General features: G+C 38.1%; 1 protein-coding gene across 1 annotated transcript in view; it reads left to right on the plus strand.

Annotated features, from left to right (window-relative positions):
- Nucleotides 1–13,592, plus strand: part of CPZ (carboxypeptidase Z) — a 33,142-nt gene extending 19,550 nt beyond the window's left edge. Inside the window, exons 7-11 of the mRNA XM_040556399.1 lie at nt 3,344–3,502; nt 6,540–6,675; nt 7,746–7,885; nt 11,113–11,212; nt 13,033–13,592. Coding sequence (XP_040412333.1) covers nt 3,344–3,502; nt 6,540–6,675; nt 7,746–7,885; nt 11,113–11,212; nt 13,033–13,388 — 891 coding nt within the window. The 3' untranslated portion in view covers nt 13,389–13,592. The remainder of the gene's footprint in view (nt 1–3,343; nt 3,503–6,539; nt 6,676–7,745; nt 7,886–11,112; nt 11,213–13,032) is intronic.
- Nucleotides 13,593–17,014: the final 3,422 nt, after the last annotated feature.

The following is a 17,014-nucleotide window of genomic DNA, read 5'->3' on the forward strand; positions in this document are numbered from 1 at the left end:
ATCTGATGGATCTGAACCAAGATAAAAAAGGATGTGCATGTTTCAAAGCCTTAATCACGGTACACAAAGTCACTGAAATGCTATTAGGATAAAAATAGTGGCATTGAGATTACTGCTTTTGCACAACATTTGCTTCAACAAGACGTTGGCTCTGTGACACAGCAGTGTCTCACAGCTTACGCTGGTACCTAGCAAGCAAGTTGGCTAATCAGGGGGAGGGACTGAATGTTGGAACTCTTTGAGTCAAACTTTTTATTTCACCCTTGCCCATTGAGTTGCAGAAACAGCTTAAAAAATCTTACTGAGACCTGAGAGCACTGAAAGCAGGGCTGTTTCTGGCTCCAGGCATGCCCTCTCTGGCCAGACTGCTGCAGGTGGGTCAGGGAGCTACTGACATTTTGGGGCAGCATCCTCTGGAAGATCCCTGGTGCTGTGGGGCTGGGAGAACATGGGCACAGAGCCAGCTCTCAGCCACCCCACAAGCCCCCATGCAGAACCCACAGGGAAGGCAGTGCTGCTTGCAACCCCTCACAAGCCAGCTACGGTTTTCTGCTCTTCAGAAGAGATGAACTCAAAGCATGAGCACAGTGCTTTCAGAATACAGGTGGGAGTGGCTGGTTCAGTTCTATATTCCCTCGCGATGAAAATCATTACTGGACTATCTCAAGGCACTGTACAATACTTTGAACTCAGCAGGTAGCATTTTTGAGACACTGCCAAGTTCATTGTCATGAAGCCTGGTGGGCTGTGTCCTTCTCCCACCTCTGAATGTTCAAGTAGGTGTGCAGGACTTCAAAAAGTGCAGAGGATTACCGTTTCCTTTTGGAGTGCCTTTTATCTGACTTTTGAAAATGTTTTTCAGGTTATGCCCTTCCTGGAAACTCTGTGTCTAATCTTCACAATTATACAAAATGCCTTAGTTTTAGGGTTCTGACATGCAGAGTGTAGTTGTTATGAGCCCAACCAAATTCTCTGTGTTGCTTAGTTGGTTGTTACATCTCATCTCAAGTTTAAGTTGCCTCTTTATAGTACTGAGATTGAAAGGGTTGTGACACACAGATGCAGAGGCTGCCACGAGATTGATAGATAAAATGGATCTGGTCTGATTTGCCTGAGGACAAGTGGTACAACCTGGCTTGTGTACATATGCTGACCACAAGCTACACATTTCTTAATGTTTCACCTTGAGCAGTGTACCTCAGGTTCCTATTAATTCCAATACAAGGCACAGCCTTGTCAAATAGAATCACAGAATCATCTAGGTTGGAAGAGACCTTCAAGACCATCTAGTCCAACCCCTGACCCAACACCAACAAGCCCTCCACTAAACCATATCACTAAGCTCTACATCTAAACGTTTTTTAAAGACCTCCAGGGATGGTGGCTCAACCACTTCCCTGGGCAGCCTATTCCAATGCCTAACAACCCTTTCAGTAAAGAAGTTCTTCCTAATATCCAACCTAAACCTCCCCTGGCACAATTTTAATCCATTCCCCCTCGTCCTGTCACCAGGCACGTGGGAGAATAGACCAACCCCCACCTTGCTACAGCCTCCTTTAAGGTACCTGTAGAGTGCAATAAGGTCGCCCCGAGCCTCCTCTTCTCCAGGCTGAACAATCCCAGCTCCCTCTGCCGCTCCTTGTAAGACTTGTTCTCCAGGCCCCTCACCAGCTTTGTTGCCCTTCTCTGGACTTGCTCAAGCACCTCGATGTCCTTCTTGTAGCGAGGGGCCCAAAACTGAACACAGTACTCGAGGTGCAGCCTCACTAAAGCCGAGTACGGAGGAACAATCACTTCCCTAGACCTGCTGGCCACACTGTTTCATATGCAAGCCAGGATGCTGTTGGCCTTCTTGGCTAATGCACCCAAACCATGTGCAGATGAACATGGAGCTATGACTGGCTGAATAAAGTAAATGGCTATAGAAAGGTGTGATTTCCTACTGTGGCTATAATTATACCAATATATGTAAAACTGTATTTAGATATGGCTTTTCCCTGAGATCCTTTGCTTTCTCATTCATACGGGGAGCTGTAATACATCTGCAGTGAACCATTGCTTCACAGTGGTGTTTCTGCTCTTCTCCTAAGTTTGTGTTACCCATTGCATTCCCAGAACTGTGATCTGCCTGTGGAGCAGAAGAGGGTCTGATCCAAAGAACACAGGAATTGCTGCTGTTGTAGCCCTAATCTTTAGCTCCTTAGGTTTTGTTTGCTTGCTTTTCCAGGCCTGTTGTTTTTTGGAGTATATGGCACAAGCTTTAGAGGGACTTGCTTCACTGGCTCTACTTATTAGCCACGCTAGGATGCTGGCTGACAGATTTCCTAATGAAACCTGGAATGCAAGCAAAGGGTGATGTGCATTGTTAGCAGCCCTGTAGAAACGCTGAAGTAAATCCACCATAACAAACCTTGCTCGTTTATTTATTTACTTATTTAAACCTGCCTGTCAGCACTTATGCAAAGCAGAGTCTGGATTGGCAACGCTCTTTTTCCCCCGCTATCTTCCCGAGTGGCAAAGAAAAGAGCCTCACCTCCCCCAAGGGCACTGGCCTGCGGGCTTGCAGGGGCCGGCCACCAGATGACACTGTTACCCCTAAGAATGATCTGACTCCGGAGCAGGTCCGGGAAATCCCTCCTAGGAGCCAGGCAGGATGGGCAGGTGGGAGCCCCAGTGCCCCCGGGGTCCCGTCCCCACTCCATGGCAGCTGTGACTGAGCATGGGCTGCCAGAAAGACAAATTTTGTGACCTATATGCAGCAGTTCCCTGCGAGTAAACTGCAATTGTTGCTGTGCTTGATATCCATTAGTTTTTATTTGTTGATGAACCTGGATTAAAGGATGGTAAATGAGACAATGTTTTTCCAACAAGTGCTGAGCATTACAAATTTATCTCCATATCCCATTTTATCCATCCAATGTCAATCCTGCTGATTCAGAAACAAAATTAGAAAGGGGGTCTGGCTTGCAAATAATGGTACACCACCAGGAATTTTCAGGTCTAACATAAGTCTGTCATCACTTTGAACTGCTGAAAATGTCACTGTAATAAAAAAAAAAGTTAGTCTTCCATCAAAATTTCTATGTCTTTTCTCAGCTTTTCCACAGTGATTGCCTCTGGTTTATGGGGAGGTAGGAACATTATGTCTCATCTGTTCCCTGGAGCAAACTGCTGCTCTTCCCCCATTAACTTTTGGGATGGAAGAGCTGAAGAGCCACATCTTTCTCCTTCCTAATACACTCCCTTCTCCACTGGGCTTCATCCTGCCCAGGACCAACTTCCTTCAGAGCTGAATGATCAGTCACACTTTTTTTTTTTTTTTTTTTTCCCTCCTGTATTTCAGGTAGCACCTGAGACTAAAGCAGTCATGAAGTGGTTGAGGTCTATCCCCTTCGTGCTCTCTGCCAGCCTGCACGGGGGTGAGCTGGTTGTTACCTATCCTTATGACTATTCAAGGCATCCTCTGGAAGAAAAAGAGTTTTCCCCTACACCTGATGAGAAGGTAAGATTGTTTTGTAGGGTAGGTATATGATATAGTTTTCATATGTGGAACTGTAGGAATATTTTCTTCTAACAAGTAACAAACTTAGCTTAGATTTATTTAGATTTTATACATATGTATATAGTTATGTACGTATTAAATATACAATAAAACATATGTTTATATATTTATATACATGTATATATACATATGTATAATATGATTTATACAGTTACTTCATTGGCTTTAAAATATATGTTACCAGCTTGATTGGTAAAGATTTACCCATTTTTTGTGAGGCCAAACATGATTTCACAAGGCACAGGTTAGGAAAAGTCAGAATTTTACTATTTAAAGTGTGAAGGTTCGGCTATTTTTACCACTGATTCCAAGAGAGAAGAAACAAACCTCATCAGAATTCATATTTTCTGATGAAATCTGTAGAAATAAAAAGGCTGGCTGCCATATGGTGGCAGCCTTGTAACATTTATTCCAGGTCAGACAAACGGCAATGGCTTTCCTCTCTCAGGTTCCTCAGTTGGGATTCACTGTAAATCTTCTGTGAAATTTTTTGCCACCTTTCCTGTTTCCCTTTGATTTCCTCAATCTAGTATTCATTGCTGACATGCCCACTAGGAGAACAGCCGGCTTTTTAGCTTTCTAGCATATGTTAAAATTGTCCCTGACCTCTTAAAGGAAAGTGGTTACTTACATAGTGAAAAGCAGTTGAAAATCATCAGAAGTTGATCTTTGACTTGAAGTATCCATTTCTTTGAGCACATCTCTGGGTTGAAGCTCTCCTAAAGCAACAGTCCTCACCAGCATTTATTCAATATTTAAATATTTGTCACAATTAAACATTTTCTATATCAATTCATTTCTTCTCAGCTGTACAATATCTACTGATTAGTGAGTAGCTGAAAAGCCTAGAAAGCAGCTACAAATTTTGAAGTTTAAAACATACAGGAGAGGGCTGGGGGTGTCCTCAATTAAAACCAACTTTTCAAGTGAGTCAGCATAGGAACCTTAACAACACTACCAGTATCACTTTAACATTTGTCCAGAAAGTTATAAAATGTGTACCTGTGAAATGACCTGTATTTAAGTAACATCATCTGCTGCTGGGGAACTGGCATCCTGAAATACTGCAGTTTGTTTTAACTGCCATACATTAGCTGTAACCCTTGTTCTGTGTGCTAATCTGCCAAATTCACCATGCAAGGGGAAAAAAAGAAAGTTTGTACCCTTGGCTGCAGCCCAGGGTGAAATGCTGAAGTGCGGATAATGGCCAGAAATTCAAAAGTCAAATTCTGCAAAGTACATTCAAACCAGATTGTCCAGCTTGCAAAGGCTCCTGGATGCTGCCACTTCCCTGTGGTGGTCTCTCTTGATGAATGCGTGGTATCATGGGGATCCTCTTGGCAGCAGCATATTTCAAGCCTCTTTAACATTTATCACAGCCTGGTATGGTAACTGCTGGGACCACGGAGTCTCAAAACTGTTCCATGTCCTTCCTCTCACATTCTTGCATCTGCTTCATCTCCTAATCGAGAACTTTCAATTTTTTTGGCTTTTGTGAAGATGGAATTTTCTAGCCGGCTTTTGTTGCTTTGTTTTACACAAGAAGTTACATTGATGCTTGTGTTCACAGGGGCAGAAAGGTACTCACCAAGTCAAGCTCACTACCCTTGGCAAATGGAAACACTCCCTTCCCTCTGCCCCCAAAAAAACAAATTGTGAGAGTCAGTGGGGTCAGAGTGCTAGCCAACATAACAGTATGCACCCATTTTATCAAATGAACATCACACTTTCAAAATCGCAAGGATTCCTCTGTTTTCTCCTTTGTGTTCATCTACGTAATGCCTAAACATTTGAGTTTTTTGAAGTCATAACTTGGCTGTTCATCAGGAGAAAGGAAAAAAAAAAAAAGAAAAGGAAAACTGTCTTTACACTTACATAACACTATTTCCACCTTTCCTTGGTTAGCTACCTGATCCTATAATTGGTCCAACTTTGTGATTATTGAATCATTCCTCAATATTACACCAAAATTATATGTATAGTCATTTTGGTCTCCATACAGCTTCAAGCATAAAATCTTAGGCCACTTGCAAAAATAGGATTTTAGCCACCCAACAGTTTGCACGTGTTGTCTTAAGAAATGTGCAACGAAACCTATGATGCTGAGCTGATCTAGTAGCATCTGACAATTGCTGTCATTTTAATGTTGAAATCTGGAGTTATAGGTTTTGTAGATGAGATTTGAATAAAATAAAAAAGGTGGGTATTTCTGTTCAAATTTGTAATAAACATTGGAGAAAATGGCACAAAACAGATTCAAAGATATGGTTTCCTCATATCACTGCTGTTTCTTCTGTCTTCACTTCATGTACCCATCACTTTTCCTTTCTGGGTCATGACTCATCTGCTCTTCATCATTATTAACACTCTTAGGAAATCAGTGGTGACATCCTCCATCACCACATCCTATCCTTCACTTTTTTTGGGATGGCTTCAGCCCCACAAAGAAGCGACTGTCATTGAGATCAAACTGGCAGGTTGTCCTGCAAGAGAGATAAGTGCAAAGCAAATCAACGCTGTCTATTTTAAACACCAGCAGCCAATGCAAAGATCTGGTGGGGCTGAGGCTGGTGTAGGTGTTTCTGAAAGGGTAAAAACCCAACAGCTAGGACATAATGGGGAGAGCTAATTTTGGCTTTTAAACCCATGACTTTAAGTACAAAAAAACAAGCCCGCTACTTCTGCCCCAGATATGTTGAAGCCAAGTATCACAAAATCAAGAAGTATTCAGTGTTATTTCTGGCTAAATATGTTGGATTGCAAAGAAGCACATTGGAAAATAAGGCATGTGAAAGCTTCCTGGTGGAATATCCTTGCACAGAGGTTCTCCCCCTCCATCAGCCTCAGGGACACAGGGTGGCTCATTGTCTGGGCTCACAACAGCAAGACTTACTTTACTAGCAGCAACATCAATGACTGAAGGCTAACATATTTCCTGTTTGCAAAACCAAATGTATTTCAAACTCTTCTGTTACAGATGTTTAAAATGCTGGCAAAAGCCTATGCAGATGCACATCCAGTCATCTCAGACCGATCAGAACTTCGCTGTGGTGGAAATTTTGTAAAACGTGGAGGTATTATAAATGGTGCTGAGTGGTACAGCTTCACTGGAGGTAAAACCACTTTACCATCATATCAAGTGAGGTAAAACCTCTACATGGCCTTTCTGAGACACAAGGGTTTGGCAGGGTAATTTTATTCATATCAATTTATTTTAGGTCAGATACTTGCAAAAAGTAACCTGTTAGGGATTTAAGCAGCAAAATGTATGTTGGTAGTTGTTATATCCAGATACCAAGGGACATATTCAGCCCTGATAAAATCTGAGAAAAGTTAAGCTATACAAGGGTCAAATACATTATTGCATATATAAGATTCTTCTACTTTTAAAATCAGAAAAGTTTAAATAAATATTTAATGCTAATTAATACTTAAATTGCTATCATTCTTTAGCAGCATCAGTTTGATTCCATCTTTCAGACTTGCATTCTGCTTCATTCAAGTTCTGTTTGTGTTTTTTTTCAAGATGTTTAAATATTTTTTTTTATTATATTTTTTTAAGTATAAACAACAACAAAGTTTAACATCCCATTAATTTGTGCTTAAGTTGCTAATTTGATTTCCTCAATAGTAGTATTTGGTTTTCTTCAGGATATCATGGATGAACTATTAATGTTCATAAAAATTTCAAGTGTTTCAATCATATTTTCCAATTAGACTCAAGCAGCTCCCAAAATTATTCTGTTGAAACTGGGCATTTAGGAAGCTTTGTGGAATGAGAGACAATCAGGCTTAAATATCTTAGGCTTACATTCTTCTGAAAATTATATCCAATGTCTTTTGTGTTGAAACAGTTTTCAACGTACTAGTGGCAAAAGGTCATCTCTCTGCTGGTGACCTTTGGCAACCACCTCTGATACAGCTGATTATCCAATTACTGTGATTAGCCAATCCTTATCTTTCTATTGCTGTTTCTTGGTCAGGTGAATAATACTTAAAATGATGCTTTTTCACCTGAAAGAAGCATCACAGTCATTAGTTAATTCACATTGAAAGAAGTAATATTCTGAATTTGTAGAATAATTTATATGCATTGGCCATTGCATGAAACTAACTGCAACAGCAAAATTCCAGTTAGGGTTTAAATGGGTTTTCCATGATCTCTTTCTTTTTAAACCTGTAGGTATGGCAGATTTTAATTACCTTCATACAAATTGCTTTGAAGTTACTGTGGAGGTAGGATGCGAAAAGTTTCCTTTGGAAGAAGAACTGTTTACAATCTGGCATGAAAACAGAGACGCCCTTCTGAACTATATGGAGATGGTATGGCTCTGCTTTTGCAGACCTTAGTGATTATGGATTTTCTTCCTTTTTTTTTTTTCTATCGATATTCCTTTCTTTGCTGTTCCACCAGTTAGTTATCACTGAGATAGCACTGAATCAGTCATCACATTTCACCTGCAGCTCTGGGGCCTCTGCTTATCTGACAGGACATACAGATAATATTTTTGTTGTCTTGGAGGAATGATCGAGCTTAAGGACTGTAAAGGACTTAGAAACAATTCAAAAGGAAATTGTTTGTAAATACTTTGTGCAATATTACAAATCAACTGTCTGAAATTTAATGCTAAGAAAAAAAACCACATAATCAGAAAATTACAAATCATCCTTTCTCTTGAAGAATAAACCAAGAGATACTTTCCAGAAAGCTTCTGGGAACTTTTACATTTTCATATTCCATGTTCCTGGCCTTAAACCCACTGTACAAGAGCATGAGATGAAGATTTGGTTGCAATGGGGAGGTTATAGTTATCTTAATAGAAATCCTGTTTACTCACTTTCCAGCTCAATTTCTTGATATTTAAAATGATCGGAGGTCTCATCTTCTAAAGAGACAACTGTATGCCTGTAAGCATTAAACCAACCCATTTTAAAGTAATATTACTTTAATAATAAGTTTGAGCTCAGCAAAAACAAATACCTCACTGACAATAAGTAAGTGAACACAGAAGCAGAAGTTGCTCATCTTTCTCTCAGCCATTAGTAGATTAGCTTTCTGCCATGCCTTATTTTGATAGAGTATGCAGTAATTTAAAATTGTTAGGAGTGTTTTTATGGCCTTTCTAAGCAACCTCTTGCTACTTGTGGTAAGTATTATCATTCAATAAAGTCTACAGTACAGACCACCAAACTCATTTCATTTTACAGCTGTCTGATGAAAATGAGTTTTAGTGAATCCAAATGGAGCTGGGTTAAATCCATATATATTGCAGTTGAAGTCTTCAAGATGTAAAGATTTTTATAGTGTGAGATACTGGAGAAGTCTGTGCTGGAAAAGCTTTTTGAGTAAATGCAGGACAGTAAGCAAAACAACTTTGTAGATAAGGATGACTGAATTACTCCCGATAAAGATTAAGACTGCCATAACCAATTCAAACTTTTCTTATTCTGATACATACCAGGCTGCTTGGTGTGTGTACAAATCTACTTGGCTTAACACGCAGAAGTAGTATTCATTTTCATAAATGCTGATCTCTTCTCCCCATTGCTAGTGGTACCAAAACACTCTCCCAAACTTATGTGGCACAGGTTTGAGACAAAAACAAAAATAGTGTATTTAAAGCAAAACAAATCAACAACATTAAAGACGTTTCAGTTTTGTCATTTTTATCCCCTCATGTTGTAATTGTGAAATTATTATTGAAGTTGGATGAGGTCATACTACTTTGAGTATGTCTACACTGTAAATTAAATTTGTCTCTGAGATGACTCTTCTGACCAGATATACCCACTATCCATATGATAAATCCTCAAGTGCGATGCTGAAAAGCAAATTGCAGTGCTTCATCATAATAGTTCTTAAGGGACAGTTTTGAAGTCCTTAGACTGAGTTGTTCCTAAATCCTCCAATGAATAGCTCCACTCAATATAGAATAGCTATTTAACAAGAGCAATGACAACAGTCTCACCTTGAATAAAAACCTGACGTTATTGGACCATACTGAATAATTTTCAAGCTTTATATTAAGAATTACTGTAAAGTTAGATATTTTACTGCTTATTTTTAAACATCTGTATTTTCCACCATTTTTTTTCCATTGTTTTAATTCTTTGTTCATCTTTTCCATTCTTCTGTGACAAAGGAAATGGAGAAGGGAAAATAAGAGGAAGAGAAAAAAATCTCAAGTAAAGAAGAACAGCTCAAGTAGATCATACTAGTTTATGGGAAAAACTGAAATGGAATTACTTTTCTTTTAAAAAGTTCATATACAACTTCCAATATAAAATATTTTCATTTTGGAAAGCTGAAAAAAAATATCTTTAAGTATTCTAATGTTTTGTTTTGTTTTGTTTTCCTGGTTTTGTTTTGTTGAACTTCAAATAGAATGAGCTGTTTGTGCACCTCTTTGTTTGACAGAATTCACATTGCTCTTTAGTTTGTCACCAAACACATTTCTCATCGGCTCAAACAACTGGGTTCTGTGCTTGTAGAGAAGAGAAAAAGGATATTATACACACTGCTATCATGACATTCTGACATGTAGTGATGTGTAGGCAACATGGAGTTGATGAGTAGCTAAAGATTTCCCTGAACTATCCTTATTCACTGATACTAAATAAGAATATTAACAGATTCAGAACTATATTGTTGTATATCGATTTGCATTCATAAATATTTATTGAAAGTGATTTAAAATATGGCATTAAGGATTGTATATTTAATGATACTAATACAGTAGCATTACAGTACAGAATTACAGTACAGTATTACAGTTACATTTATTATTTTTCTAGAATGCAGGTTATTCTGTTCATATGTTTTTTTCTCTACTTTAGTAAAAGCATGTCTATCATAAGACAGTTGTTCAATTTTGATTCTTTATCTCTAAGTCCTTTGGGATCCTACTAATACTAAAGAACTGGTTTCTTTGTAAAACCTGCATTAATTGATTCTACTGCCAGCATGGTAGTATATTGTTTGATGAGTGGTATTGTCTGAAAGCTAATAATTATGCATGATTTTGATTTATTTCACACAAGTTTTAATGATGCACTTTGAGTAAATGGTCATTTACTCAAAAATGGCCATTTACTTCATGTTGATTTGACTCTGCTCATGTGCTCATGTGATACCAATGATACTTTTTCACTGTGTGCATCAGATTGTTTTTTACAGCCTTAACTTTTCATTTCTTTCTGGTTCTGGATCTATGGCAGGCAATTAGAAACAGTCTTCAGGTACTGTGTTTGGAGCATGAGATGCTACTGATTTGTGCAAAGGGACCCTCAATGCAATGCACGACCACATACCTAGCCCAGGAAAGTACTCATTCAATTAGCTCTTTTCCTCAGCTCCCTCCGAGATGTTATTGTTATTATGAAGTGCCCAAAATAGAGAATGTGATCTGAAGGGATGTTAGCACCCAAGAACCTCTGTAATGCACCAAATCTCTTGAAAGTTGTTTCCTCTCTACATGGTTTTCTTGTAGAATATTAGGAGGTAGTAATATAACAAATGACTCCCATCTAACTTTGCTTTGCCTTGCCAGGTTCATCGGGGAATAAAAGGAATTGTGTCTGATAAATTTGGAAATCCAATTAAAAATGCTCGCATTTCAGTCAGGGGCATCCAGCATGATGTCACCACAGGTAATATTTTTTGTTCCAGCTTTTTCCTGCTGCAGAGTGAAAGTCTTGAGAAGTGAACCCACAAAGTCTTGTCATATCTGATGGAAATGTCACCTTAATGGAGAATTCAAGGCTCATCTGTGGGTTTGTTTCTAGAAAAGCAGGAGAGAAGACATCAAACTGGTTGTTAAGCCTCTGATGTCTCTGGGATGACTCAGTCCTTGCAGTTGATGAAATCACCTGAAGCTGTCAGCCAGCCATCAAAGACCACACGTATTAGAGAAATTCAGAAATCCACCTTGACATACATATTTCATGTTTCATGATCAATAGCCCTGCTGGGGGGCAAAGTCTACTCTGTCCACCTTGTACTCACAGAGCAGATAAAATTACTTAATTAAATATTGTGAAATTGAGGTGTAGAATATGGTCCACACTGATTTTAACAACTGGAATGACTGCAGTGATTGAAGGGCAAGCAACCTCTTTTATTCATGAAAACAAACAAACATAAAAATCCCTATAAATATATGCAATTTGTGGACAATAATTATATCAAAACCAAAAACCAACCAACCAAAAAGCCAACTAGAATGCTGAATTATGGTCACTGTCACCAGCTGAAAAACATGTATTGAGGCATGTGCAGCTGCAAGTTCTGAGCTTTTAAGCTCTTACTGGAACCAGTGCTCTCATTTTATTACTGACTTTAGTGAGAATAGGGTAGGCCGTAGGAGCACAAAACAGAAGACGTGAATGGTAACATTTTACTCTAATGGTAGTTGTTGAATCAATTTGGAAAGCCAGAATAACTTATAATGTAGTGGATGCTTTCCAGCTTTTTTTTTTTTTTTTTTTTTTTTTAACTTAACATTAGAGGGGATACAATAGTGGAGATTATGCAGATTCTTGAGGCTGATGGGAGACTCTGGCATGAATTAGGGTCTTTTTCAAACTTCTTCCCAGACAATGGCTTTCCATTGGCAATGGACATTTAAAGAATTAAGAATTAAATAAAAAATGTGTTTACACTGAAGGAAAAAGGAGAATTTGTTCTTGTGTTAGGTGGGGTTAAGAATGTCATATGATTAAAATGTCTTTTAACTTCAGTGTCAAAAAAAGACTGAGAAGTTCAATGATGAAAAAAAAAACACATTAATGCAACATTAAGTAAGTTAAGAAACTTACCATTCAAAATAAAGGAAATATAAAATGGAGAATAAATATTGTGTTTTAAAACTCCTTGCTTTTTGCCTGCAGGCTCTAACCTTCAGCTGGAGGAAATTTACACCCGTTTTACACTAATGGAAATTTATACCAGCTGCAGCTTTGACTCCACAGTCTTATGTGCTATAGTGTCTGCAAAGTAATAGAATGTAATATAATAAAAAAAGGGATTTCTTAGCTCTTCAGACATGCTATATATGTATATATATATATGTATATATTGCAGCTTGGATTCTGCTTTCACTTTCTTAAGTTTCACATAGTTTTTCATTCATTTGATTTCTTTGGAGTTATTCCTTGTGCCCCTGGGAAAGCAGTAAGAAGGAAAGCTTCACTTCCTTTTTATACAGGCAGAGCAGTTGCTGAAATTTTGCATGTGAGTTTTACTCCTTTAGCTCCAATGGTCAGATTTTCACAGGCTGAGTCTCTTTTTGTTATTCAAGTGTTTGTGTCTGAACTTTTTTCAAAATTTGAGTTGACCTGATTCTAAGATTCTTTTAAAAACCTGTCCCCTAAATGTTTGTGTTGTCCGTGGATGCATGTACACGTGAGTATGTATCTATACAGAAAGAAAGACCAACTAAATTCTGTCTTGTGAATTTGCCTTTCCAAAGCTGCCGATGGTGACTACTGGCGACTCTTGCCTCCAGGAACATACATAATCAGTGCCCAAGCTGCAGGATACAGCAGGGTGATGAAGAGGGTCACCCTTCCCACCAAGATGAAACGGGCTGGGCGAGTTGACTTTGTCTTGCGACCTGTTGAGGTTTGGCCTAACAAGCTTCTCCGCCGGCCCATGGAGGACATGCACGACCAATACGACCCACTGGAACTGTTCGATCCTCATGCCCAGCATGCACAGCCTGGGGCTCGGGGAGGGTCACCACAGCCCAGGGAGAAGCCCTGGTGGTGGTCCTATTTCAGCTCTCTAGACCTGCACAAACCTCTCTGGCTGCTTAAACAGCACTGAACGGTGCCATTGTGCTCTGCTCACCTTGTTCTGCTGCCCTTCCATCTGGTTCCAGGCACCCTGAGTGCTCTTGGCAATATTTAAATCTGTTTCATGTGAAAATACAATATTAATTCAAGCCCTCTTATTTCTTTTGTTTTCTCTTCACATACAACTGAGTCTGTTCAAGTGTTTTTATATATTAAAAACAATGGTGCACACCCATCCAAAGGCTGGGTTGTATGTAGTCTTTTTCATAGTAATGTGCTGTACTTCTGCCCATGTAGTTAATCATCGCATTCATTATTTATTAGGTTCTAAGTACCTGCAGGAAAATATTCCTGATCCTTTAATGCATTTTTGTACATGCCTTAACACATTAATGACTGTATGCTAAAAACAATTTTCAGAAGCATTCAGAAAACTCTTCTCTTTTTACATTATTTTAGCACATTAAATTCGGTTCATTAACTCTTCTAATAGAGCTCACAATGATTTCTTAAGTCCATCATGTGATATTAATGCTGATTTTGGGCAGAAAAAGAAATCATTAAGAGTATGGAAATAAATCGTTGTCCGAATAAGTAACATGTTCAGTAGCATGGGGTGCTCACAGACAGGTAAGTAACAATGAAAGGTCATTCAATGCTATCATATTTTCCCAAGTACTGTTTTAGAAATTATGCTTTGAAGACATAAGTAATAAAAGTGATAAATACTCAGTATTCTTCTTTTGAACTCTTTTGCATCACTAGGCAAAATCAAGAAAAATGTTTGGAAAGTAGATTCTGTTCCAAGCAGTGTGAATATCCAATCTTTATGAAATATAAATGTTATTATAATTTGAAGGTTTTTAAGTTCTCAAACAAAGCAAAATACTGACATATACATTTACTGCTGGACATGTGCACAACTTATGACGTAGAAAAATACATGAGATAATATGAGAGCAATTTAGGTTCAAATGTGACATATTTTGCTAAAGATGTTAACATCTTGTTATCCAGATGTTAACATGGACTGTCTTTAGTTCAGATGATTGTTAATGGAATTAGTAAACATCAAAGAAATCATTATGTTCTTTTCGAGATGGTTGATTAGGTAAATAGTGGTCTTGTAAGATGCTGCCCTCTCTCAGAAATCCTTAATACCTTTGGATACCCTTAATTTTGATGAAACATGTAGTTTCATCTACAGGGTGCTTGTTTGGAGCTGACAAATTTCCTTCAGGAACTGCTGTATTAGTTGTCTAAATTGCCCTCTGATTTCTAAAAACTTGTTTTCTTATCTTAGGTAAAGAAACCCATACTACATGAATCCTACAGTCCATGTGCACGTGTCCAAACTATAATTGCCTAAGAAGACCCAGGAGATGAATGACTTTAATTCTGCAACCAGATGTTGCACATGCCTAAATACCTTATTCCCTGTTGTAATCTGATTGAAGTTAGGAGTCTGTTGTTCATGTGCTTGAATGTTTACAGGACTGAAGACTATATAAGAATAAAATAAAACAAATTCATCGCATTAACAGAAAGTAATTATATCAGACCAAATGTACTGCATGCACATTGATGTGTTCCTTTCCCAGGCATGCTAACTTAAAGAAATACCAAATCCTACATATGTCACAGAGAAGCAAGCAGGAGATATACGTTCAGACTGTATTTCCTGTAACAGGTATTATTACTGTTTACTATGGTAATGTTTTCAAAGCCACTATCCTGTGAAAACAGTGGTAAAGCTAACAAAATCAGAACAATATGCTAAATTGCTGGCTATTAGCTGTTCTTTTTATGCATGTAATCTCTTGCACACTTAGAAAGATGCTTTCTATAAGTATATCCCAGATTCTCACAGGGATATTTGAATTTTTTCAAGTAATCACAGTAAACCCAATCCAATCGAAACGCAAAACAGAATGACTGTGCAGAAAACCCATTCCTTTCCCTGAGTCCCATGCTGAAATAGAAGATGGCAGTCAAGACTGTGGAAAGATGATTTCCAGGGAAGATTGTAAAGATATGTTAAGTTTGAGAGAGTGTGAGAAGCAGCTATTCTAGACTACTATACCTCGTGTGAAATTGGTACGATAGAAAAAGAGTAGCCTTCCTACATCATCTATAAAAAGAGGTGTCCAGCAGACAGAAGGTTAAGAGCAGACTTCTGCTGGTTCGTACACAGAAAAATGTATAGATGGGATGTATAAAAGTGCATTGAAACCACTATGAGGCTCCTGGGGAAAGGTATGCCTCAGTCTTCTGGAACTACTTCATTTTTCCGCAAGATAAAATCTTCCATTTTCAGCTCCTTAGAAGTGGGAAGGACTGCCAGAATTCTCTGGGTGGCTCTCAAAAATCCGTTTGAGTTTAGATTAGATTTAAGATGTATTTATTGGTGTTTTGAGGTTACAAAAAGAAAAAAGAAAGCATTGGTCAAAACGAGCTGAAAACAATGCAGCCAAAATTAGTATTACCTTTCAATTTTTACTTGAGATTAGATATAGATATCAATTCAGTTCTACTGAATCTATCTGGGAGAGAAAGAACTGGATTGCATTTTTACCCTGGACTGGATTACAGAAATCTTCTATAATTCTTATTTCAATCAGGAAATGTGTGGTTAATATCAGATAAGGCACATAAAGAAAAAAAAATAAAAACTAAAATATGCTTTAAAAGATTGTAGTAATGAAATCCAAGCATCACAGCAGCTGTAAGCAGATCTGTAAGAAATGCATGTAAATGAACACAGTGATCAGCTTTTTCATGCAATTCTCAGGAAGAGGATTATGTGGAGGGGTTCATGGAATATAAAGTTAGGGGCATATTAAATGTTTTCTGACTAGAAAATCCCTCATTTAATTTCATTGAAATGCTTCAGTGAAACATGGGCTCCAACAGCCAAAGTACAAGTATTATAGGAACGACGTAAAAACCAATTAAAGTTCCCCAACAGTCTCCACCATGCTTAAACCATGCCTTACAGACTTGGATTGGCCTTTTTCCAGAGGAAGACATGTTCAGCAGTTAAGCTGTGTTATCAGGAATTACAGTGTTTATTCATGAGACTCCCTATCCTTTTAAGTCAGAGTCTACATAATTTTTTTCAATTACCTTCCAGCCACATATTGAACAGTATTGACAAATGTTTTTGTAACATCCTCCTTAATAATTAATTTCCTAGTCTCCATGTTTGAGAGGATCTTCCTACCATGGAGCCAAACTGTTTCTGCACAAAGCAAGAGCATTAATAAACACTAACCTGTCAGCTATCCAGACCTCCTCAGTCTGCCAACAATCAATCTTCCCAACAAGTCAAGGTATGTAAATCTAAATAATACCATTACAAGCAAAAACAGCAAAGAGGAAGGTATGTTTATATCATATGTACAATTTATCTTTCATTCTTATTGCAGAAAAAATAAATAAAGAACACATACAGAAAATATCAGGAGATAAATTACAAGTTGCATATATGAATTACACCAAAGAAGCTTTGGGTCTCTTTGTTCCATTCAGAAAAACTTTTTAGATCAACATAATAACAATAAACAAAGGGAGGAAAGCTTGCAGCTGTCGACATTTTCATCTCCTGTAACAAAATGATGTTCCACTGTTGGGCCACCCACACATAGGAAGGAGCAT

The sequence above is a fragment of the Cygnus olor genome, chromosome 4 (assembly GCF_009769625.2).
Source record: "Cygnus olor isolate bCygOlo1 chromosome 4, bCygOlo1.pri.v2, whole genome shotgun sequence".
NCBI lineage: Eukaryota > Metazoa > Chordata > Aves > Anseriformes > Anatidae > Cygnus > Cygnus olor.